The 23,495-nt window shown below is 38.6% G+C and overlaps 1 protein-coding gene across 1 annotated transcript; it reads left to right on the top strand.

The window, feature by feature from the left end:
- Positions 1-1,083: 1,083 nt before the first annotated feature.
- Positions 1,084-21,911, top strand: PWP1 (PWP1 homolog, endonuclein). Its single transcript, XM_061204403.1, has 15 exons — positions 1,084-1,299; positions 3,367-3,425; positions 3,562-3,746; positions 5,083-5,168; positions 5,269-5,365; positions 7,839-7,949; positions 8,757-8,887; positions 9,521-9,582; positions 14,981-15,077; positions 15,747-15,808; positions 17,037-17,148; positions 18,869-18,959; positions 19,052-19,173; positions 20,612-20,717; positions 21,564-21,911. The coding sequence occupies exons 1-15, from the start codon at positions 1,228-1,230 to the stop codon at positions 21,671-21,673; spliced, it is 1,503 nt and encodes a 500-aa protein (XP_061060386.1). The 5' UTR covers positions 1,084-1,227; the 3' UTR covers positions 21,674-21,911.
- Positions 21,912-23,495: the final 1,584 nt, after the last annotated feature.

The raw sequence follows: 23,495 nt of genomic DNA, 5'->3' as shown, positions 1-23,495 counted from the left end.
AGAACCAAGCAAAATATTGTATGTAAGAAAAATGTGTTGCGAAAGTGCCCACAAATTGACCCCACAGGTGGGCAGCCCACTTGGACAGTGCATCTGGGGCAAACCACATGCTGTGGGTTCACCTTTGCCACCACTCTCTCTCCATAGCAGCCACCCTCCTGTTTTTGCTTGCCCGTCTCAGAGGTAGGAGAGAGAGATGGAAGCTCAGAGAGGGCAAATGACCTGGAAGGGTCACACAGCCAAGAAAAAGATCAAAACCTAGACCTTTATGCAATGCTGACTTTGCATTCTAAAGTCTCCAGCCACTGACATTTTCTAGTAGGTGACTCTGACCTTAGCTGAGAAGCCTGACACAGATTATAGCCAGCATGTAGAGTCACACTGCCTGGGTTCATATCCTAGCTACTTAATAGCTGTGTGACCTTGGGAAAGATAATGTTTCCCCATATGTAAAATGGGAGTAAGACCTCCCACACAGGGTTAAGAAGTAACCAAGTTAATATAAGGCACTTAAAACGCTGTCAAGCACTTTGTGTTTGCTACTGCTACAACCACTACTGTATACTTCGTATATAAGTAACACCCAAGAACTTAATGAAACATAAAGGGCGGAAGTATCTCCTTGAAATGATAAATTCATTTCGGGGGAATTCCCTGGTGGTCCTATGGTTAGGACTCAGCGCTTTCACTGCCAAAGCGGGTTCGATCCTCGGTTGGGGAACTAAGATCCCACAAACCGCGCGGCTCGGCCAGAAAAGAAAAAAAGATAAATTCATTTTGGAGAAAGCTTAAAAAATAAACCTAAAACCTCTACCATTTGTCAGCTTTTAGTCTATGGAGGCAAAATAAAGGTCGGTGGAAATCTGCCTCTGACCCCTGCAGTTCCATTTTCACTTATTTAGTCATTGCTTCCACGAAGCCTGCAGACACCGTCACAGGTGTCCTGTGGAGCCCATTCACATCATCCCACACAGCACAGTCCAGCCCACGTGGATTCCTCGCCCAGCTGCTTCAGGTTCCAACCCTTTCTCCACCCCTTTCCCGTTTAGGCGCCTTCGAATGACGTCAGAAGCGGGCGCCGACGCCACAGGAACCAGCGCCCCGCGCCTGCGCTCTGCCGAGGCGTCGCCCGGACCCCGTCGGGGAGCGTGGGGACCGGATCGCGGCGGCGCTTTGAGACCAGCTGGGGCCAAGGCTTTAGCTTGAGGCGTCGCTGCGCCGAGGACGATGAACCGCAGCCGCCAGGTGACGTGCGTGGCCTGGGTCCGCTGCGGCGTGGCCAAAGAGACGCCAGACAAGGTGAGGCCTGGTCGCTCCGAGGTAGGGGGAGCGGCCTCTTTGCAGCAGCCTGAGTCAGCCCCATCTGCGGACCTGGACCCGGAGCGCGCGGCCCTGGCGCGGCTGGTGGGACTGACGGGGTGAGGCCGGCTGTGGCGTGTTTGTCGTGACTAGGGCTGCGGCTCCGAGGGTCTGGGACTCCTGGGCCTGGGATCGGGGGCCCCGCCTCCTCACGGTCCCTTCCCCCAAGCCCAGCCCCACCCCCAATTCGCACACACGTGGACCTCACGGGCTGGAAGGGGGCGGAGTGGTGCTCGTAAGGGGAGCTCCCCCAGAGCCTTCCTGACGACACCACATCGTCTCCCACCACCCCAGTGCGTTTCCAGGCATAACGGGAAGAGGGGGCACATATGTGAAACTCCACTTTCCACTCCTCCGCTCGGCGTTTAGAGGAATAAACTGGATGAAAGCTGTGGTGTAGAAAAGCTGGTGTGGAGACCACGGTGTCGTGAGGCTGGGAGTTGAATTAGGAATTTCTCGCAGTAGTCCAAGTCAGATGTTGATGTGGCAGTGGGGATGCGAGGTAAACGCGACACGTCATGAAGCGAAAGCCTACAGGAGTGAGAGACTGAGTCTGTAGCAGAGGAGAAGATTACTTAAGTTATTCAACAGATACTTACGAAGCGCTTTCTCTGTACTAGGCATTGTTCAGGGTCCTGGGATAGGCATGAACAAAACAGGAAAAGTCCCTGCCTTTATGGAGTTGATAACGTGCATATATAATACTATATGTCAGTGGGAATAAATGCTATGAAAGAAGCAGGGGCGGGGAAGTGTTTGTTTCAATGTTATTGAGCCAATTTCACCAGGGCACAGACTGTTTTATTCACCAGTTTCTCCGGTGTTTGGCTCACAGTAGGCATTCAGTGCGGTATACGTAGAATAGGGACAGGAAACCATCTCATATTAAAAATTATTGAAGGAGGTAAGAGTTGTTGTTTAAAAGGAACATACAGCCTTTCAAATACTTGACGACAGTGATTTTCAAACATGTCTACACATTGGAACCACTTGGGGAGCTTAAAAAAAATACCACCTCCCAAGTGTTGTGATTTAATTAGCCTGGAGTAGAGCCTGAAATTGTTAAAAGATTCCCCCATGTGATTCTAATGTGCAGACAAATTTGGAACCATTGCTTGAAGAGTTTATAGGAAGAAGAGATTGAATTTATTCTACAAAGTCCCAGAAAGGAAAACTCAAAATCAATAAGAGAAATTAGAAAAATAAGTATCTTTTGGTTAAACTTAAGAACCTTTAGTTTCTGGAGCTAACAGTAGAATGTCATCATCCAAGAGGATTTCCATATTATTAAAGGCCTTTTAGTACAAACTGCGTGATTGTTTGATTCATCATCTATCATCAGGTATCCCTACCACGGGCAGAACACACAGTGACAAGGAGCTTACAGTTTAGCAGTGATAGGGGCGTTTTTAAAAGGTACTGAAGCATTGATTAGGTGAGGGAATGCCAGTTTTTAAGTAAAGAGAATGACTTCAGTTTTGAACAGGATGTCCAAGTGGAGAGTCTTATAGGCAATTGGAAAAATGGAACTACAGTATACAGGGCTAGAGAAGGGAAAGTTTGGAGTAATCTTTCCAGAGATGGTGGTTTTAGTCTTGAGAATGAATGTGATTTGCAAGGAAGTGACAGCATAATGAGTGAATACTTGGTAGGGATACCAGGGGAAAGAACAGAGGACCAAGGCAAGGGTGGTTTGTTTAGGAATATCCACAGGAAAAATGGGGAGAAGCGGCCAAGGAGTTGGGGTAATTGGAAATGAGATGGGGTTTCATAGAAGCCAGTTTATACAAGTCCGTCTTTTTTGAAAAAGATTGGAGAGGTAGACCGAACATGATTTTTTTAACAGTTTTAGGTGAGAAGGATCTTAATTTGTAAGGACCTGTGAAAACTCCATTTGACTTTTGATGTCTTTTGAAGCTGTTTTATATTAGTTTGTAAACTTTTTAATTCAAAGGCTTATAATGATTTCCCTAAATATATCATAATGAAATGTTTGGTCTTTTATAGGTAGAGCTTAGTAAAGAAGAAGTGAAACGTCTCATTGCTGAAGCAAAGGAAAAATTACAGTAAGTTTTGGGATGTTGACACCTGTAGTAAAGTCCAGATGAAATGTAAATCTTAAACGATGACGACAAGGCGGTCTTGTTATTGAACGGTGCCTTTTAGGTGATCTTTTTACTTTTTATTTTTTCATTGGCATAGAGAAGAAGGTGGCAGTGATGAAGAAGAGACAGGCGATCCTTCAGAAGATGGCATGCAGAGTGCCCGTACCCAGGCCCGACCTCGGGAGCCCCTGGAGGATGGCGACCCAGAGGATGACAGGACGCTGGATGATGATGAGCTGGCCGAGTACGCCTTAGATAAATATGATGAGGAAGGTGACCCAGGTTAGAATTCACCCACTTCTACTGGTTTTTAATCACAAACTCAATGCGTTAGATCATGCTTCTAGTGTTCCACCAAAGCTTTACTCTGAGAATCTGTTGTCCTTTATGTCAGTCAAATAATCGGGCTCAAGGAAGACAGCATGTTTCCTAAACTGATTTAAAAAATCAGTTCAACCCTCTAAGATCTAAAAAACAAAAAAATGTTAGTATTGTATGTTTTATTGCAAGTAGTGGTTATGATAATCTGTAATTCATTTTTCTTTACCTGCAATGAGAGAGGAATGATTACCTCCATTTTACAGAAGAGAAAACAGGCTTACAGAGATGAAATAACTTTGCCAGTATCATGCAGCTGGTGATTAATGGAGCTGAGGTTTGAACATTCTCTGGCTCTAAAGCCTTCATGCTTTTCTGTGTATTTCACTAGATGCAGGGGATAGTTTTTTCCATTGGACTCGGTTGTGGGCCCATCTGGGTTGGCTTCCATCCTACTAGGACAGAGTGCCATGGGAATACAGAGAAAGAAGAGCTAAGCAGCCTGGAGAAAAGCCATTCAAACACTGCTCCCTAATACTCTCTATACCCTGCAGAGTATTGACTCTGTCTTTCTCATCCAGTAGAAATTCCCATCTCTGTTGCCTGTCAGATGTTTAAGACGTATTAGCCCTGCCTCCTTAAAGTAGCTTCCCCTGAAAAGAGTATCTTCCTTCTCCTGAGTTTTATGTTACTCGGGGTCTACTCTATGTCACCTTTGCAGACATGCCATAAAAGAATGCCATTTTGAGGTAAGTTTGGTGAAAAGGGCGTGTAGTATCCCCTCTTTCAGATTCATTAGGCAAGTTAGCATATCAGTGGTTATGAGACATCTTGCAATAAAGAAACCCATTTAACTTTATGAGACTCATCATTTTTCAATTTTATTTGACCAGGCAACCATTAATTTATTGTGTTGATACCAGTGTTTTAGGGACCTATTTATTTCCAGGTCTGCGAGGCCACCTCTCTGTAGCACTTTTGAATAATGATTACAAGGAGCAAACTGGAGGATCTGAGTAGAGTTCTAATACTTTCTAAAAGGGAGTTTCTTGGTTTGATTTGATTCTTTTAATGGAAGATTGTGTATTCCAAGACTATCAGATGTGCATTCCAGCACCAAATATAAATGGCTTTTAAACTCCTATTTATTATCATCCACTATTTCCTTTCCCAATTGTGGATGATCCAGTGTTAGTTATGAAATAGATGGTTGGATCTAAGTCTAAAGATGGGATGCCTTAGGAGAAATGCTTTCGTCAAAATGACTGTTTTATTCATTCTGTTTTATGAATTCTTACAGATACTGAAACTCTTGGTGAATCTCTTTTGGGTCTTACAGTCTATGGGAGTAATGATCAAGATCCTTATGTTACTCTGAAAGATACGGTAAATATCTATATGGCTTTTCTAATTATGCTCCTTAAGTGTTTGAAAAACCTTCCCAAATATGTGATTCTAGTCAATGACGTTTTCTCTCTCCACTTAGGAGCAGTACGAACGTGAAGATTTCTTGATTAAGCCCAATGACAATCTCATAGTTTGTGGCAGAGCTGAACAGGACCAGTGCAATTTAGAGGTACATGGTAAGTGGGATACATCCCTTACTAAAAAGTTTTCTACTTAAGTGATACTAAAATAACCATCATAGTAACTATTATGGATTTCTAAGCACCAGATCCTTCTGTATTTCATTTAAGTTGGTTACCTAGTTAAATCAGACTTCCTGGTTATTGTGCCTGGGCATGTGTAGTCCGATGTGTTAGTTTGGTACTTGACTTTACTTATGGAAATAGGTCACCTGGAAGGTTCTAACTGGGTTTTTTTAATCTTTTGTTTAAACATTTTTGCCAGTTTTTAACATTTTCCCCTCAATGGAGAAAACCTGGAAGTAAAACTATTTTAAAATGCAAGAAAAAATAATAATCTCATTACCCTGAGGTAACTTTTTACCCTGGCTCTTTACTCCAGTTTGCTTTCTGGCTGCTTTTTCTTTATGTGGCAAAGGTTACTCAATATAATTTATCCTGCTTTTTTTCAGAGTCATTTCAAATAGATCCCCTTTTGCAAAACATTTTATTCTTTTCATAAAAATTCAGCGTAGAGGCCACATTTTTCTTGAGAGACCAAAACATTTTGGTCACCTTTCTCAGCGCAGAGAATGTTTGCACTAAAGCCAGAGGTGAATACAGTTGAACCTTGAACAACACGGGGTTGAACTGCATAGATCTACTTATATGCAGACTTTTGCTAATAGTAAATACTACAGAACTACACGATGCGCATTTGGTTGGGATACAGAGGGCGGACTATAAGTTATACAGGGCTTTTCTACTGTGCAGAGGGTCAGCGTCCCTAACTTCTGCATTGTTCAAGGGTCAGCTGTACTTTGAATCGGAAGTAGGCAATGATTTGAGTTTTTCTTTTTTATTGGAATTCTTAAATAAGATATTTCTTAATGTTGATATTTATTAATTCAACAAACATTAATGACTATTTTCTTAAAATAGACAAAGCTTTAAGATGTCTGGAATATTCTGCCTCCATATTTTCCCTTTTTCTTTTTTTTGCCCCTTCCTCTGTGCACACGTCCTCGGACAGGTGCATTCGTGCCCAGATACTCTCCTTCCCCAACACTCTTCTATTCATCTGTCTTAAAATTTTGAAGCTTTAAAGAGATTAATAGGCTAATGCCTTTTCTTATAGGAAACACAGTTACACAGTTTGAAAATTAAAACCCTTGGGTTTAATGTTTGACTCCATTTTTTAGCTTGGATTTCTTCACAGTCTTTAAGACTGCCTGCAGAAAGCCTATCAATCAGGCCATTTTTATTCCATGGCCCATTGTGATCTATTTATAAAGTCAAAAAAGCTTTAAATAGCAAATACGTCAATATGAAGTTATTCTCTTAATTATCTTTGAACTATTTACATATTTCAAATGTAAACCATGTTGATGGAATTTTTAAAAGACCAATTCTGATTTCAAAAAATTGCAACTATTACGGTTTGTCATCGTTGATTTTTATGCATTCTTACTTGAGAATTTACTGTAGTCATTCCTTTGAATCTCGTGAGCATTAGACAGGAGCTGAGAAGTTGAAGTAAAGCAGTTGTATTCCTACGTTGTTCTAGGTTAGGTCATTAACGATATATTTTATTTGGATTTGGTGTGAATCTCCAGATTACCTAGTGTATCTCTGTTCAAGAATAATTTCAAAATTGCGCTCTAAATCAAATCTGAATAATAATCTGACATGGTTAAAAGAAGACTATTTTAAGGCGTCATCATCATTTTTATTTAAAATGTAAGCTGAGTACATTGACCATAGTTGAGGTTCTTGCAGGGCCACAGCCTAATCATTTTGAACACATTCTTACCATAAAGTGATGTGATAGAGCATTACATGGAATCTGCTGATCCCAAGATCTGTCCCAGATGCAGTGGTCTGAAGAATTTTTTAAAAATCCTTAGCTTATCTTAACATTGCTTCTTTCCAGTAAAAAACATATTGGGGGTAATTCTGACTACTTGGGTTCTATTTTTGTCAGTGTTTCATTATATAATTTTTAAAAGACTTCTTATTGATTTTAACAATAAATATTAAAGAAGCAATTTTTGACAGGCATTTAGACTTCTAAATATGAGTTATTTCTCTCCAGTGCTGATTTGTTCTTCTTTACTTACGGCCAGATAGACCTTTAAAAGATAAAATAATAATGAAATATTTCTTATGGAGACCTCGTTTGTTTTCTGTAATTGGTGAACCAGAAGGTAGGACCATTTTAGCCGGGGAACATGCAGATGGAGTATTCAGGCAGAGTCAATTCTCTGTCAGTGTTCCTGTTCGCCTTTGGGGCACACCAGGTGCTGGGAATATATTAGACATGAAAAATTTTTGCCTAGCACTAAATACTTTGGAATGTCTTTAATGTCATAAAATATGTCTCACTTTAAGCAAGTGTCTCCCATAGGTTTAAAAGGGAGAATCTTTTCTTTTGAGTGGGATATGATTTCTTATTCTGATGTAATAAAGTCTCTTTTCCCAATCTTCTCAGTTTATAATCAAGAAGAAGATTCTTTTTATGTCCACCATGATATCCTGTTGTCTGCATACCCTTTGAGTGTGGAGTGGCTGAATTTTGATCCTAGCCCAGATGATTCAACTGGTAATTAGAAAACTTGAGATTGCTCAATGGTTCTACTCCTATGTGTTTTTCCTAGCCACATAAGTTACCTATTTTATATGAATGTTGTCATAATTATTGATGTTTTGTGAAGTTACATAGTTCTCCAAACACAGTCGCTTGATTGTTTTGGGTCTGTGTGTCTCTAGTCTTTGGACAGGCTCAGGAGGTTGCTGCCCCACTGTAGGCAGAAGGACAGGGCCCGGAAGCTTTGGGTCTGCAGAACTGTGGGAAGGCCTCCTGCAAACCCAAACCTGTAAACTGGCACGGTGTGTCTGATGTTACCAGCTAGAGTTTAGTGCATGACCCTTTTCAGAAAACATCACGGTAAACCAAAATGAAGAAAGAATTGGGCTCTCGTGTGAGTCCCTTTGGCCATAGCTGCTGTTAATACTCATACCTTACATCTTGTTTGCAAAGCTTGTTCACATTCATGATCTAATCAAATCCTCATCCTCACAACAGTCTACGAAGGTAGGAAGGGTTTTCTCATTACGTAAGTGAGGACCCTGGGCCGGGGAGACTGAGCCCTTGTTACTCAAATTGTGGTCTGAGGACCGGCAGCACAGCATTGCCATCACCTGGGAGCCAGTTAGAAATGCAGTTGTGGGGCCCCACCCAAGACCTCCTGAAACTGAATCTGCATTTTAACAACATTCAGGTGGTGTACACACATATGAAAGTTTGAGAGAAACTGCTGTAAGCCATGACTCAGTTAATCTGAAGTGTAATGTATTTCATTAGGAGTTGTATTTTAAATCATAAGTAGTATATCATTTCCTCCTGTAGGAAATTACATTGCTGTGGGAAACATGACCCCCGTTATTGAAGTGTGGGACCTTGATATAGTGGACTCTTTGGAGCCAGTCTTTACACTTGGAAGTAAGCTATCAAAAAAGAAGAAAAAGAAAGGAAAGAAGGTAAACAAGCTAATAGATACTTAAACTCTAATGACAAACAGAGGTTTGTGGGTTGGGGGATGGGAACATGCACTTTTTCAATTAGACACTTTCGGTGAAATAGGACAGGTAATTATGAAGTTACTCTAGTTTCTAGTTTTGAAAAGCCCATCCAAAGAAAAATTGACTTCTGATTATATAAAATCTCCACTGGCACGTTATTCATCCTTACACAAAACAAATTACTCTTAAGGTTATGATCTTCCTTCCTATAGAGTAGCTATTCACACTAATATGCTATTTTTGAACTTTTAAAATATTTCTATTTAGCCTTGAGTATGTTGAATTCTAAATATCCGTGTATTAATTCCTGTAGCTTTTAAAACTGTCAGGTTTTTGGTGGGGGAGAGATGGGTGGGGTGGGGATTGATTTGTAGAATTATAGCACCTAGATTAAGAACTACTATAGCTTCTTCCCTGTAAAGAAATTTATCACGTCTCTCAAGTAAGAGGAGGAAAAGGTGTTTCTTTCCCTAAATATTTGGGCAAGTTTACTTAAAATCAAAATAAGGTTTAAAGAATCTTTCAAATTAATATACCAATTTTATTTGGGGGTGTACTTTAATACCAAAAGTAATTAAACAATTATTACAGAATTCCTCAGCAGATGGGCATACCGATGCTGTCCTTGACCTTTCTTGGAATAAGCTGATCAGGTAAAAAGAAATACCATTTGCAGGATTGTTAAAGACGGTAACCATTGTGATTTTACCTCCTGTCTACACTTATCTCTCTACATTGTGAGTTTCGCATCTTTGTGTCCATGTTTTATTTTCTTTTCCTGCAGTACAAGCTGCTGGAAGGCAGGAGCTCTGCTGTCTGTATCCTTGCACCCCCCCAGCATCACCTGCCAGCTCTTCACTTAGTAGATGCTCATTACATATTTGGGGACCAAGTGCCCTGCTCTCCAACACCACTGGGAAAAAACAGTAGGTACTGCAGTGCCAGTGGTGCAGTAGAATTGTTTCTTCCGGGAAGACATTTTTCTCACTTCATTTAGTTTTCACAACATCTCATCCACGTGTTCTTTATATTTTTTTTTTTTTAACTGTGGTAAAATATGTGTAACATCACCATTTTAACCACGTTTAGGTGTACAGTTCATTGGACATTTTTGCACATTGTGCAAAACGATTACCACCATTCAACTCCAGAACCTTTTCATCTTCCAGAACTGAAACTATATGCCCATTAAACAATAACTCCCCATTTCCTGCTCCCCCCAGGCCCTAGTAACTACCATTCTACTTTCTGTCTCTATGAGTTGACTCCTCCAGGTACCTCTTTTTTTTTTTTTTTAACATCTTTATTGGAGTATAATTGCTTTACAATGGTGTCTTAGTTTCTGCTTTATAACAAAGTGAATCAGCTATACATATACATATATCCCCATATCTCCTCCCTCTTGCGTCTCCCTCTTATAAGTGGAATCATACAGTATTTGTCCTCTTGTGACTGGCTTACTTCACTTAGCAAAAGTTGTAGCATGTGGCAGTATTTCCTTTCTTTTTAAGACTGAATAATATTCCATTGTACGTATATGCCATATTTTGTTTATCCATATGTTGATGGACACCTGGGCTGCTTCCACCTCTTGGCTCTTGTGAATAATGCTGCTGTTACTGACACAGATGTAAATAACATGGGTTTACGTGTATCTGTTAGAGTCCCTGCTTTCAGTTCTTTTGAATATATAGCCAAAAGTGGAATTGCTGGATCTAATGGTAGTTCTATGTTTACCTTTTTGAGGAACCACCATACTGTTTTCTACAGCAGTTGCACCATTTACCTCCCCTCCAGCAGTGCACAAGGGTTCCAATTTTTCCACATCCTCTCCATCACTTGATACCTTCTGTTTTTGTTATTGTTGTTTTCATAATAGCCATCCAAACAGGTGTGATGCGATATCTCATTGCAGTTTTGATTTGCATTTCCCTAATGATTAGTGCTGTTGATCATCTTTTCAACTACTTATTGGCCATTTTTATATATTCTTTGGAGAAATGTCTATCCAAGTCTTTTTGTCCATTTTTTAATTGGGTTGTTTGGTTTTTTGTTGTTGAGTTGTGTGAGTTCTTTATATATTCTGAATGTTAATCTCTTATGAGATTTATGATTTGCCAGTATTTTCCTCCATTCGATTGGTTGCCTTTAACTCTATTGAAGTGTCCTTTGATGCACAGAAGTTTTTCATTTTGATGTAGTACAGTTCATTTTTACTTTTGTTGCCTGTGCTTTTAGTATTATAGCCAAGAAATCATTGCCAAATCCATTGTCATGAAGATTTTCCTCTAAAGGTTTTATAGTTTTAGCTCTTAAGTTTAAGTCTTTGATCCATTTTGAGTTAATTTTTCTATACTGTGTAAGGTAAGGGTTCACCTTAATTCTTTTGCATGTCATCCATGTATTTTTCATACTTACCCTTAAACAACAATTACTGCAAAGGGGCCATTTTCCTAACAGTGTAGTTGGTTTGAGGGGCTGCCCGGGCAAGGGAGGTAAGCATTAGGTTGAGTACAGCTTACTTAAGGGGGGTAAGAACAAACTGGATTACCCAGGGCACTTTTTTTTAAAGCATTTCTATTACACTGGACACTTTATAATTGTGAGCATTCTAAGGAAGATCCCAGAGTGCTGGCTTACTGAAGGCTATCCTATCTTTTTGTTTGTGTTCAGACCTCTTCAGAGTTACATCTATTTGGGGAAGTGGACCTGAGAAAGTTGTTTAGGTTAGTATTTCCCAAGCATAGCTGCAAATCAGAAACTTCTGGGTAACCCTTTAAAGTACAAGTTCCTAGTCTCTAATCCCCCAAGATTGAGTCAGTCGTTCTGGAGCAGGGGCCCAAGAATCTGTTGGTGTTTTTGTTTTTATTTTCAAAGCTTCCCCAGATGAATCCCTTGCTGCCGGGCTACAGGCAGTTGTTCGGGTTTTGCTTGAATTGGGCCTGATCCTGATGAATGGGCAGATAAATAAGAGATCTAATAATGAGTGTACCATGCTTTTAGAAACCCAATTTTATTTACAAATTCTTATATTGCAACTGTTACTTTGAGCAACTGAAAGTTCTTTCTAATGGAACAACCTCTCATCAGTATTCCAACTGACTCATCAATTCCTTTCCCCAGCAACAATTCCCTAGTTCAATTTAGACCCTTATCAGCACCTGTACTCCCCTCCTTCCCCATCTGCACTCATATCTCTTTGACTTCGGTGCCACACATTTCTTTGCTCCTTCGCTCTCCTTTCTCAATCTTATTTTAGATCTTGGTTCTCCTTTCCCCTTTCTTTACTGAAAAGGTGCAGTATGCTTTAAAATATGTCCCATACTCTGGTGCACAGAGTTTAGGATTATGGTGAGGAATAACATGTTGACCTTGTTGCTGGTGGGGCCCTTGGTTTCTAGTAAAATCCTCCCAGGAAAAAAAATGCCTGTTCTCTGCTAATTCATACTCCTGTTGGAGTACTCTTCTTGCGGTTGTAGTGTTCAGAAGTTTTGTTTTTGTTTTTTTAGCCTCATACAATAAGAACTTTAATGAGGGAGGAATCTCAGATATTTTTGGAATGACTGGGATGAAAAATGTACTGTGGAATTTTAACTTTTTGCTATTGGGAGACATAGTATATAAATAAACTAGTTACTGGGAATTTAATATTTAATTTATAAAATGCTAAGGACTTAAAACATTGTGACCTGTATGTGGGACTTAATGGTAGAAAAAAGCTAGCATGACCTGAATATACATGATCCTCCTAAGAGACCTTGCATATATCACTGAAATGTGAGTTACAAAACTGAAAGTAGTTTGTATAATGGAAGTAATTTACTGAGGAAATAATATCTGAAAACGAGTCCATCGGCATTTTATTTCAACAGTATATTGGTTTTCTGAACAAAAACATTACTATCACTAATGGCCTAATTTTGTGTTGAGCCATGTTAAAGTTCGATGTTGAAGAATGAGCTTTCAATTTCAGGAGTATCTGTATTTTTAGGAGGCAGCTAACATTTATCAAGGGCCTGCTATGTCCCAATTACTCAGCCAGGTTCTTGCATAGCAGCTCTTTGAGGTTGGTTGTTTCATTCTCATTGGCAGGCAAGTGACAGCACCAAGACTCCATTTTAGGTTTTCTGGGCCCTAAAGCCTGTGTTCTGCTGTAGAACTACATTATTAGTGCTTGATCCCTAAGAGGCAGACATATTGGGTTTTTTCTGTTAATAGCATTTAATGCTCTTTTTTAAGGAAGAAAAAAAAACAGTTGAGATGTAATTCATACTATATGACCTAGCAAGTACAGATGTCATAAAATCCACTCTTTTAAAGTATATAATTCAGTAGTTTTCAGTATGTTCACAAAGTTATGCCGCCATCGCCACTGTCTAATTCCATAACATTTTCATCAATCCAAAAACCATGCCATTAGCAGTCACTCCTCTTTCTCCTGTGCCTCCAGCCCCTGGTAGCTACTCATATGCTTTCTGTCTCTGTGGATCTGCCTATTCTGGACATTTCCTAGAAATGGAATCATATAATACGTGGCCATATGTATCTGGCTTCTGTCACTTAGCATAATGTTTTCAAGGTCCATCCATGTTGCAGCGTGTATCAGTACATCATTTTCTATTGCTGAATAATATTCTCTTATATGGATATACCACATTTTGTGTATCCATTCACCAGTTAATGGACATTTAGTTTGTTTTTGCCTATTATGAATAATGCTGCTGTGAACATTCATGAACAAGTTTTTGCATGGACCTATGTTTTCATTTTCTTGGATACATACCTAAGAGTTTAATTCCTAGGTCATATGGTAGTGTCTCTACCATTTACATTCCCACCAGCAATGTAGGGGGGGTTCCAGTTTCTCTACATCTTGCTAGGCCTTGTCTATCTTTTTCATTATAGCCATCCTCTGAGTATGAAGTGGTATCCCATTTTTTTGATTTTCACTTCCCTAATGACTAATGGTGTTGAGCATCTTTTCAATGCTCATTGGCCATTTGTATATCTTCTTTGGAGAAATGTCTGTTCAGATCCTCTGCCCATCTTCTGATTGGGTTTGCCTTTTTATTACTTGGTTGAGAGTTCTTTATGTGTTCTAGATACAAGCCCTTTATCACATATATGATTTACAAATATTTCCTCCTGTTCCGTGGGTTGTTTTTTCACTTTCTTGGTAGTCTTATTTGCAACACAAAAGTTTCTCATGCTGATGATATCGTTTATTTATTTCTTTTGTTGTTTTTGCTTTTGGTGTCATATCTAAGAAACCATTGCCTAACCCATTGTCATGAAGATCTATACCTGTTTTTTTTTTTTGGTTTTTTTTGGGGGGGGGCGCTTTATAGTTTTAGTTCTTAGTTTAGTAGACCTGTGATCTATTTTGAATCACTTTTTGTGTATAGTGTGAAGTAAGGCTCTATCTTCATTTTTTTTGCTGTAGAATATCCAGTTGACCCTGAGTCATTTGTTGAAGATACTGTTTTTCCCCCATTGAACAAAGAATGAATACTCTTGGCACCCTTGTCAAAAACCAGTGAACATAAATTTGAGGCTTTAATTCTGGACTCTTCTATTCTGTCTGTCTGTCCTATGCCAGTACCACATTGTTAATGATTACTGTTGTTTTTCAGTCAGTTTTGAAATCGGGAACTGTGAACTTTTTAACTTGCTCTCCTTTTTTCAAGATTATTTTGACTAGTCTGGGTCCCTTGCATTTCCATATCAATTTTAAAACCAGCATTCAGTTTTCTGCAAAAGGGTCAGCTGGGATTGTGGTTGAATCTATAAATCCATCTGTAGTTGGCAATATTTGTCTTAATGTTAAGCCTTCCAGTCCGTGAACATGAGATAACTTTCCATTAATTTAGATACTCTTTAATTTCTTTCAACAATCTTTTATTGTTTTCAGTATATTAAAAATCGTGCTTTTCTTTTGTTAAATTTATTCCTAAGTATTTTATTCTTTTTGATGGTATTGTAAATGGAATTCTTACATGTAATCCTCTTGATTTTTAAAAGATTACCTGATTTGTTTCCTCCCTTTCTCAGAAATGTGCTGGCCAGTGCATCAGCTGATAACACTGTTATTCTGTGGGATATGTCCTTGGGGAAACCAGCAGCCAGCCTGGCCGTACATACAGACAAGGTATGGTGATTTAATGGATAAAAGGGATTCTAAAAAATCTGAGACATATATTGACTACAAATAATCCCAAACATTTATATATGGCTTTTTGTGAATTACAAAGTGCTTTGACATGCTATCTCACTGGATCTTCACAGAGCCCTTTGTGATAGTTATAATTACCCAGCTGAGAGATGCAAAAATGGGTGCAGAAAGGTGAAGTGACTAGGAACGTTAGTGCTTTGCAGCATTTTTACAGAGGCTCATAAAAAGGGATGAAGGGGTATCAGTCACCAAATGGGGTTAAAGAATTTAACAGATGTTACTACGGAACCCAGGGATCTAATGTGCTAATGTACATTGTGAAACTTCCGGAACGTGTGGAGTTGCCCAGTAAGTTTGACAGTTCCCCTTTTTTCTTCTGATTATACTTTAGCATTTGAGGGACATATGTATACTGCCAAGCACAATTTGGGAAATGCTGCATTGTGTCTTTTAAGTGTCAGCCTTCATTCGGAAGTATGTTTTGTCCTTTTGATTATGCAGTACATTTACGTTTCTTTAAATAGTACTACATTTCAAAGGGAAAAATCTGTAGAAACACTGCCAAACTGAGTCTCACCAAGTATAAGGCAGTTTTACCAAACCAAAACAAACATTGATCTGTTCATTTATGTTTCTTCCTTTTAGGTCCAGACTCTCCAGTTTCATCCATTTGAAGCACAGACTCTGATTTCTGGATCATATGATAAGTAAGAAGGCATTTCAGGAATTATTGCTGTCGTTTTTATCCTCTTGAACTAATTCAGAAAGTGTCACTTGATGCTCAGGTAGAATTTATTACTGAAGCTTCTATGTGTTTAAATTTGTAGGAGTACTTATTTGTCCTTTCAACTTGATCCTTTCAATCTGCAAGGGAATATGGTTCTGTTACAATGTAGTTCCTAACTAGCAACTACTTTGATTTTTTTAGAGGGTGTATGAGTTAGACATTGCTGTGAAATAAGCCATCCCAAAATTCAGTGACTTAAAGCAGTGAACATTTATTTCTTATCCCCTGCAGGGTTGAGCTAATCGAGGCTAGATTCAACTGGTAGCTCTGCTAATCTTGGCTTGTTTAGGCTGGGCCCGGAGACCTGGCTCTCCTCCTCCTGTTTCACATCTTCCTGGGACCAACGGGCTGGCCCACACGTGTTGCCATAGCAAGGTCAGGAGTACAAGCAGAGACACCAAGGCCTCTTAAGACCTGGGCTCAGACCTAATACACGTCTGTCTTACTCTTGGCCAAAATAGACATCACATGGAGTGGGAAATGAACTCTGCCTTTAGGGGATGAACTGTCAGATCACTGACAGAGAGCATGGATGTAGGGAGAGGTGAAGAATTGGGACCACTGTGGTCAACCACAGGGGGGTTTCCAGTCATGTGTGCTTTTTACAGATTGGGTCTGAAGATAGGAGAGGTAGCTAGTAGAAACAGAAACCAACTTGCAGTCTTTATTTTGGTTCCTTACCCTTTTGAAGAGTCCTATATTTACATTTTTTAGTTGGGATTCATGCAAAAATTACAAAAGTCTATCAGTTCCCCCAACACAGTAGCCTGCTTGTAAAGAGTAAATGTGGCTGAGATGTGAGTTATCTGGCTCTGAGCACTACTGGGGAAGGGGAAATTAGAAATTGTCCCGTTCTTTTGGAAATAGAGAGGATTCATCTTGGAAGTAGAGGATTCAGTCTGGGGGAGGTCAAGGCCACTGTGACATCCAGAGCTACCAGTGTCTTCAAGTGACAGGACCAGAGTCCACCAATTAGTAAAAATCAACTCTTCTACTTTTAGATGAGTTGATTTTTCTACTTAAAATAGGCTTTAGATAATTGGATCTTGATTTCATGGTGGTGTTTTATTACCATTTCATTAAAAATAAACTAAAACATATAGGAAAACTGAACTCTTAAAACCCTAACTTTGCCTGAACACGTCCAGGTCGGTGGCTTTGTATGACTGCCGAAGTCCAGAGGAAAGCCATCGAATGTGGCGATTCAGTGGGCAGATCGAGAGAGTGACTTGGAATCACTTTTCACCTTGTCATTTTTTGGTAAGAGTGTGCATATTACTGTTCGTTTATCAGGTTATTAATGACTTTTTTTCTTCCATTGTAGAGAGAATCTCTGAAAAGCTTTTTCTGTATTAACAGTGTGAAGTATTTGGGTTTGGGTTTTCTTTAAAAAAAAAAAGATATTTTTAATAAGAGAACAATGGATTTGCCACAAAAAAAAGTAAACATGTAAATGATTTTGCTAATTTCCCATCATTCCAAAGTGTGTCACATTTTATTAGTTGTAATTAGTTGATCATTTTAAAATTACTTTGAAATACTAAGCATGACTAATATTCTTTTTATGTTTTTTAATGGTTAAAGCAGTCCAAAAAAATTCCTTTATTTATATATTAGTACTTAAATGGACCTCCAGTGATGCAAATGCTAGCCTATTTAATTAATATAGCACTTAATATACCACCATCTCCCAGATAGAAAGTTTACGATCATTTTGTAAATACCCTTAATATCTGTAGGATAACAGTTTTCCATGTAGGATCCAAAGATACCACTGACATTTCAATCCATGGAAAAATAAAATCCCAGCTTTTATCCAGAAGGGAAGATTAATAAGAGAAATTGTGATACATCCATATATTGCCTGATTTTCCTAAAGCAAATATGTAGTGCTTTGTAAATGAGGAAAAGAATTCTTTAAAAAACAGCTTTCTTAAAATATGTGAACAATTTTAATAAGTTTCCTGCACTTGTGGGAACATTTAATCTCCTCTGCGCGGAGTTGCATGCAGTTCCCAGCTGAGCTCCCTTAAGCCAGATTTCATCTTACAGTTACCAGGAGTGAAGTCCCAGTTGTATTTGAATGTTGTACTGTACTTTAGATCTCGGCAGGCAGGCACATACATTTCCTGAGGTTATTTGCTAACAAATGGTTATCAGTACTAAAATCACAAATATTTAGGGAAATGGAAAGTAATCAAAATAAAATGGTTTACCTCTTTCCCTCCAGTCTCAAAGGATGGGATCTCCCTCTTCTTCTGTTTTTATGCCCATCCGCAGCTCCACCTTCAAGACTGCATCAGTTGTCCTTTTTTCCTCTCCCTTTTTCCTGTCCTGGCTGTTGCCCTTGGCCTGTATATAGGCTCAAGTTTCTGTCTCCCGTCCTTGACTAGGTCTCTTAATTCCTTCAAAATTTTCTCTTCCTTTCTTGAAAGTGGAACTGTAATCTGCCTTTCAGTCCTTATCTGATTAAATCTCTTTGCCAAAATATTGACAGCATTGTCACTCCTTTCTTTAGAACCCCTCTTTCCTTGGCTTCTTTAACATTCTTTGTTATTCCCTCCTCCCTCTTTGATTCTTACTTCTGTGAGCTCCTCCTCAGCCTCTACCTTAAGTGGCTGTGCTCTCCAGGTCTCTGTCCTCAACACAGTGCTCTTAATTATACATTCCCGGGGTGTATCCCCTCTGTTCTCAACGGATGTAACTTCTACCTCTGTGCTTCCGTATCTCTGCAGTCTGTATCACTACCACAGCTTCACACTCATATCCAACTGCCTAATAGACATGTCAGCTAAACTAGTCCTTGTAAGAACCAACTCGACTTACCCACAAGTAAATTCTTCAGGTCCATGGTAATTTGTAATAAGCTCTTCAGGTAAGTCAGGTACATAGCTGATTTTCACAATGATTTATACGATTTACCCATTGCTAAATTTTATTGTCATGTAACATTATCTTGCCCATCTTTTACTCTTTCCAGGCCAGTACAGATGACGGCTTTGTATATAATTTGGATGCACGTTCAGATAAGCCAATTTTTACACTTAATGCACACAATGATGAAATTTCTGGTGAGCAAGAATACTGTTTCTTTCATCTCTATTAACCTATGATGAAGTAAATTTATTTCAAAGTGAGAGTCTCTGAACTAATCTTCCTCTAGGTCTTGATCTAAGCAGTCAAATCAAGGGCTGTCTTGTGACTGCATCAGCGGACAAGTATGTGAAGATCTGGGACATATTAGGAGATAGGCCAAGCCTAGTTCACTCTAGGGACATGAAAATGGTAAGAATATCCCTGGGCATCTTGGTTTTTTTGTTTGTGATCTGTTGTTTGTCTTTCTCTAGGAATCATTGCACTAAAGAATATGGATTTGTTGGGAGGTTAATTTGGGGCTTAGTCAAATTTGTGGAAGTTTTATAACTTAGGACAGTTTGGGGAGAAGTCAGTGACTAGCTGGTTCCTTTTCCAACTCACATGATTAACAGTTGCTGGGGAAAACAAGGATGATGAGGGGGCGGTGTTCAAGGACACAAGTGGAATGGCCACATTTTTTTTTTTAACTTTTTATTTTATATTGGAGTACATTTGAGTAACAATGTTAGTTTCAGGTATACAGTAAAGTGATTCAGTTATACATACACATGTATCTGTTCTTTTTCAAATTCTTTTCCCATTTAGGTTGTTACCTAATACTGAGCAGAGTTCCCTGTGCTATACAGTAGGTTCTTGTTGGTTATCCATATTAAATATAGCACTGTGTACATGTCAACCCAACTTCCCTAACTATCTCTCCCCCACCTTCCCCCCAGGTAACCATAAGTTCCACAATTTTTTAACCTTAAAATCAGGACTGTCCCAGGAAATCTTGAACCTTTATAGGGCACCATAGTTGTTGAGGTCAGTTTATCACCTACTTCTTTGTATAACTAGTTCTTACTACACTGAAATTGATTACTACATAGTAGCAAGAGTTTTAGAAATAACTGGAATTCAATAATTCATTCATCAAATATTTATTGAGCATATACTGTATGCTAGGCACTAAATTATAAAAATTAAATTGCAGACATAGAACACTGCACACAGCTGTTTAAAATTGTATATATGTATGTATGTATATAAATATTTGTGGAAAGGCGGGTTACAGAGCAGTTTTTATAGCATCATTCCATGCATATATTTAAATACTTAAGTCTTTGAATGCTTACATTTAAATCTAGAAGACCCTGTCCCAAAACATAAACAGCTGGTTATCTCAGAGTGATTTTTATACTTTTTTATATTTTCTATGATGCATATGGGTTATCTAGTAATAAAGTAAAAAAAACACACAAAAAATTTTAAATGATTGAATAATGACATCTGGTATCAGCATCATTACTTAAAAAGGAGAATTAAAGTTTCTGGGAATATTTAGCAGATTAGATTAATTAGGAAATCCCTGTTAGAATGATAATGGAGATGAGAGACCTGAGTGATCAGAGCATACACCTGTCCTCACAGAATGTCCATTGTGCTGAACTTGTCCAGCTTTGTATTGTAGAGATAGTCCTTCCAACTTGACTGTGAACTATCTATCTTTGCAAGAGCCTTGAAAGAGATTCTGGTGAGTTGGTTTTGAGTAACCATTCCAATCATAGGTTCTTGTAGACAGGAGTAGGGATCGAGATTAGAGCTTTCTGGAAAGACTGAAATCACTGACTTTGTATTCTCTTCTCAGGGAGTTCTCTTCTGTTCTTCCTGTTGCCCTGATTTGCCATTTATTTATGCTTTTGGAGGTCAGAAAGAAGGGCTTCGGGTCTGGGATATAAGCACAATCTCCTCAGGTAAGAATCTTAATTTCCTGCTTTTTCTGGATGAGTTCTCTAAGAGCTAAAGTAGAATGTGTGGCTTGAATACATTAAGGAGATAACAAAGGTGGATCCAGTGTTCATCCTCTAGTACAGTCTGCTTAGGAAACAGACAAGATCAAATTGTAAGAAACAGACAAGATCAAATTGTAATTTGGAAATGTTCATGTTCGCAAATAAGTTTGTCTTCACACTTTAAATGTGGATAATTTTTAAGTATCTTTATGACAAGATTTGAATTTTAAAAATGAAAGATTTTATTGGCAAGCTGGAAGGATATATAGTGTGGGCTCAAAGAATGGCCCTCCTCGTCCCAGTGTGAAATCTGCCTTTTTTAAACTACTTCCTAGAAAATCCAGCTTTCCTGAAGGGGCCACTCTGTTCCCTTCTATTACTTCCTGAATCTTCCCTCCACTGGGGTCCTAAATCCAAAAAAGTTCTATTCTGATCATGATACAAAGAAAGATGAAGGTAGGAAACAATCAGAAGCACAATAAGGGAAGGATAGAGTCATTGTTATGAGGGCTTGGACATTTGTTATCAAGGTGGGTTTGATAAATCCAGGACAAGGCAAAGAAAGTAAAGTATTAAAAAAAGGAGGACCAATTTAAAACATAGTTAAAACCTCATTCAGAACATTATCTTGGACTTTTGAGTTGGTTGCTTTCCCATTTATAAAGTGCTAAATATATATTTTTCAAAACAAAATCTCCACCACAGGGTAGATAACCTCATTGCTCATGTCTACATTTTAGTCTCTTTTTATTATAGGTTCTTAGTTTTCTGATCTGGTGGCTTCTTAACCATTTATTTATGTTTTAGTAAATGAAGCATTTGGAAGACGAGAGAGGCTTGTTCTCGGCAATACAAGAAATTCATCTATTAGTGGCCCTTTTGGGAGCAGGAGCTCAGAAACACCAATGGAGTCTTAATGAAGATCATACAATTTCCTGTTTTATTTACCCTAACTCAGTTTTTAAAAGCTGGCCTAAAGATGTTCCCTGCTGCAGCCATCAAAATGACTGAAACAGAATTGCCTGACATTCCTCTCTGCAGCTATGGTGGCAGCACAAATAGGGCTGGTCTTTGTGCTAACCTTTCAAGCATGTGGTATATAGGGTTCCACTTGCATTTCTTGAAAGGGATAATAAAAAAGGTTTTTAAAAATAATTCCTTAAGTATGCCATCTGTCACAGGTAGTCTAGGTTTGTAAAATAAGTAGTACTTCATAGAATTTTAAAAGAGGAAAATCCTCTAATCTTAAAAGATGGGTAAACCCAGGCCTGGAAAAGTGGTAATTAGGCCAAGATTGCACAGTAGAACATGAGCAGAGGCAGGTCCTCTGGGACTACACTTTCCTGACCAGCTGTTCTCCAATTAATGCTCATGACTTACAAGTGTTCTTAGTGCTACTCTTTTAAAAGTGGCATGCCTTTTTTGTCCATAGCATAGTATTCAGTGTTACCAAACAAAAGAGGCATTACATAATGCTAGTCCAACAAGAGGATATAACATTTGTAAATAAATATTTAGGTACCCTTATGTTGTGTGAATAAATAAAGCAAATGGTAAAAGAGCTAAAAGGAGAAGTAGCAATACAATTACTAGTAGGAGACTTTAGTACCCTACTTTCACCACTGGATAGCTCATTCAGACAGAAAATAAGGAAGCATCGGCCTTCTTAAATGACACATTAGACCAGAGGGACTCAGCAGACATATATAGACTCTTCCACCCAAAGCAAGAGAATGAATACACATTCTTCTCAAGCACACATGGAATATTCTCCAGGATAGATCATACATTACACCACAAATATGAGTCTCAATAAATTTAAGAAGACTAAAATCATATAAAGCATCTTTTCTGACTACAATGTTATGAAACTAGACATGTTACAAGAAGAAAATTGGAAAATTTCACAAATATGTGAAGATTAAACAACATGCTATTGAACAACTGATGTGTCAAAGAAGAAATCAAAAGAACAATGAAAGTGGAAATACAACATACCATAATTTATGGGATGCAGCAAGGGTAGTTCTAAGAGGAAAGTTCTTAGCAATAAATGCCTACCATCACGAAACGAAGATTTCAAACAAACGATCTCACTTTACACCTCAAGGAACTAGAAAAAGAACAAAGCCCAAGTTAGTAGACAAGGAAAAAGATCAGCATGGAAATAAATGGAATAGAGGCTAAAAAGACAATAGAAAAGATCAATGAAACCAAGAGCTACTTTTTGAAAAGATAAAACTAACAAACCTTTTGCTTGACTCAGTAAAGGAAAAAAGAGAGATAAGGACTTAAAATCAGAACTGAAAGGTGAAATGTTATAATACCTCAATACCCCAGAAATACAAAGGATCAGAAGAGACTACTATGAGCACTGTACATCAACAAATTGGACAACTACCAAGACTGAATCATGAAGAAATAGAAAATCTGAACACACCGATTACTAGTTAGAATGTTGAGTCAGTAATCAAAAACCTCCCACTAAAGTCCAGGACCAGATGGCTTCACTGGTGAATTATACCAAAATTAATACCAATCCTCAAACTCTTCCAAAAAATATAAGTGGAGGGAATACTTCCAAACTCATTTTAGAAGGCCAGCATTACCCTGATACCCAAACCAGATAAGGATGCCACAAGAAAATTAAAGACCAATATCCCTGATTAATATAGATGTGAAAATCCACAAAATATCAATATTAGCAAACTGGATTCAACAATACATTGAAAGGATCAT

The sequence above is a fragment of the Eubalaena glacialis genome, chromosome 11 (assembly GCF_028564815.1).
Source record: "Eubalaena glacialis isolate mEubGla1 chromosome 11, mEubGla1.1.hap2.+ XY, whole genome shotgun sequence".
Taxonomy (NCBI): Eukaryota; Metazoa; Chordata; class Mammalia; order Artiodactyla; family Balaenidae; genus Eubalaena; species Eubalaena glacialis.
This window is presented reverse-complemented; position numbering and strand designations above follow the sequence as displayed.

What these genes read in the sequence shown, in the direction of transcription:
- PWP1 (XM_061204403.1), top strand. Translation starts at nt 1,228, where the DNA reads ATGAACCGCAGCCGCCAGGTGACGTGCGTGGCCTGGGTCCGCTGCGGC. An exon ending in AGAAAAAGAAAGGAAAGAAG is followed by an intron (nt 8,888 to 9,520) that starts GTAAACAAGCTA and finishes CAATTATTACAG; the next exon opens with AATTCCTCAGCAGATGGGCA. An exon ending in TTTCACCTTGTCATTTTTTG is followed by an intron (nt 17,149 to 18,868) that starts GTAAGAGTGTGC and finishes TACTCTTTCCAG; the next exon opens with GCCAGTACAGATGACGGCTT.